This window comes from Mus pahari, chromosome 17, assembly GCF_900095145.1.
Source record: "Mus pahari chromosome 17, PAHARI_EIJ_v1.1, whole genome shotgun sequence".
Taxonomy (NCBI): Eukaryota; Metazoa; Chordata; class Mammalia; order Rodentia; family Muridae; genus Mus; species Mus pahari.
Window position 1 is genome coordinate 65,996,251 of NC_034606.1, and position 1,449 is coordinate 65,997,699.

The 1,449-nt window shown below is 51.0% G+C and overlaps 1 protein-coding gene across 1 annotated transcript in view; it reads left to right on the forward strand.

Annotated features, from left to right (window-relative positions):
* The window catches only part of LOC110334567 (keratin, type II cuticular Hb6-like), a 6,015-nt gene that overhangs the window by 3,389 nt on the left and 1,177 nt on the right, over positions 1-1,449 (forward strand). Inside the window, exons 5-6 of the mRNA XM_021216292.1 lie at positions 3-48; positions 325-545. Of these exons, the coding sequence (XP_021071951.1) occupies positions 3-48; positions 325-545 (267 nt within the window). The remainder of the gene's footprint in view (positions 1-2; positions 49-324; positions 546-1,449) is intronic.

Genomic DNA, 1,449 nt, shown 5'->3' on the forward strand with positions numbered 1-1,449 from the left:
AGAATAATCCAGAGGCTGACTGCTGAGAACGAGAATGCCAAGTGCCAGGTATGTAAGGTTCAGCTGCTCTGGGACCAGAGAGGCTGGATGTGTACCCGGTGCCACACAGCCAGCATGTGTCCTGCTTGGAGCTTACCATTTAGTCTCCCACCTATTTGCACAGCTGGGTTTCCTGATCATGCTCACTCAGGCTGACCCATGTGAGCAAGGCAAGAGGCTGCTTCTAGAATGTTCCCGACTGTTGGGAAAGACTGGATAGCATGCTGGTGAAGGACAGTGAGACCCAGGGACCCTTGGCTATCTCGACTTCCTCTGTGTCCCCAGAACACCAAGCTGGAGGCTGCCGTGACCCAGTCTGAACAGCAGGGAGAGGCTGCCCTCGCTGATGCCCGCTGCAAGCTGGCTGAGCTGGAGGGTGCCCTGCAGAAGGCCAAGCAGGACATGGCCTGCCTGCTCAAGGAGTACCAGGAGGTGATGAACTCCAAGCTGGCGCTGGACATTGAGATCACCACCTACAGGCGCCTGCTGGAGGGCGAGGAGCAGAGGTGGGTCCTGTAGCTTTTCACTTTTCCAACCCTTCTTGGGTCCTCAGCATTGAGCCCCACACCTTGGGTAACCGGTTCATCTTCGCTTCCTCACTTCACGGTCCCGCACGTGGATAGGAAATCTGTGTAAGTCCTTTAACCTTCATCTAACCTTTAACCTTGATGTGACCTTTGATCTAACTCCACCTCACTCCTGCTGGCCTCTCTCTAAGGCTGCCTGCGTGGAGATACTGGGTTTTGTCCTCTCAAGGTCTAGCTGGCATTCATACCTAGGCTCTACCTTCCTCTTTGCCTCATGCTTGGCCTGTGTTCTCAGGACTCCATCTTCTCGTCTAAGCTTTCCCTGGTCAGGTCTGCTCCAACCTTGGACATTCAGATTTATCTCATAATAGTATCTTCTGGCAGCAGAGTCCACCTACCCCTGTTTAGCTATTATGATGGTAACTAATGATTGCCTTAAAGTGCCCTCCCATTGCAGTTTGGACTGAACTAGAGGACAGCAGAGGCTAATCTCTCTTGGAACTTTGTTTTTCCTATTCAGACTTGGGCACTGCTAGAGGACCCTCTGTCTGTTCAAGCTTCCTGTGGTAGAGGGCTCCTCACACCCTAAGTCTTTAAGGACTCCACTTTAAACCAAGCTCATGTTACTGTACTTTCCGTTTTATGTTCAGTTGCTTGGTTGTGTTCTGAACCTCTTCTTGTGCATAGTCAGCTTCCAGGGTGGTACACAGGTAGAGAATCATATGTACTGAGGAGATGGGGACACAGACTTGACATGTGATCACATTGAGGCATCCCAGGACAACAAAATTGCTTGAGAAGCCTGGAGGTACCTGGTGATGGTATCTGAGAATCTGAAAGTTAGAGACAGATAGACAGACAGACAGACAGACAAACACACACA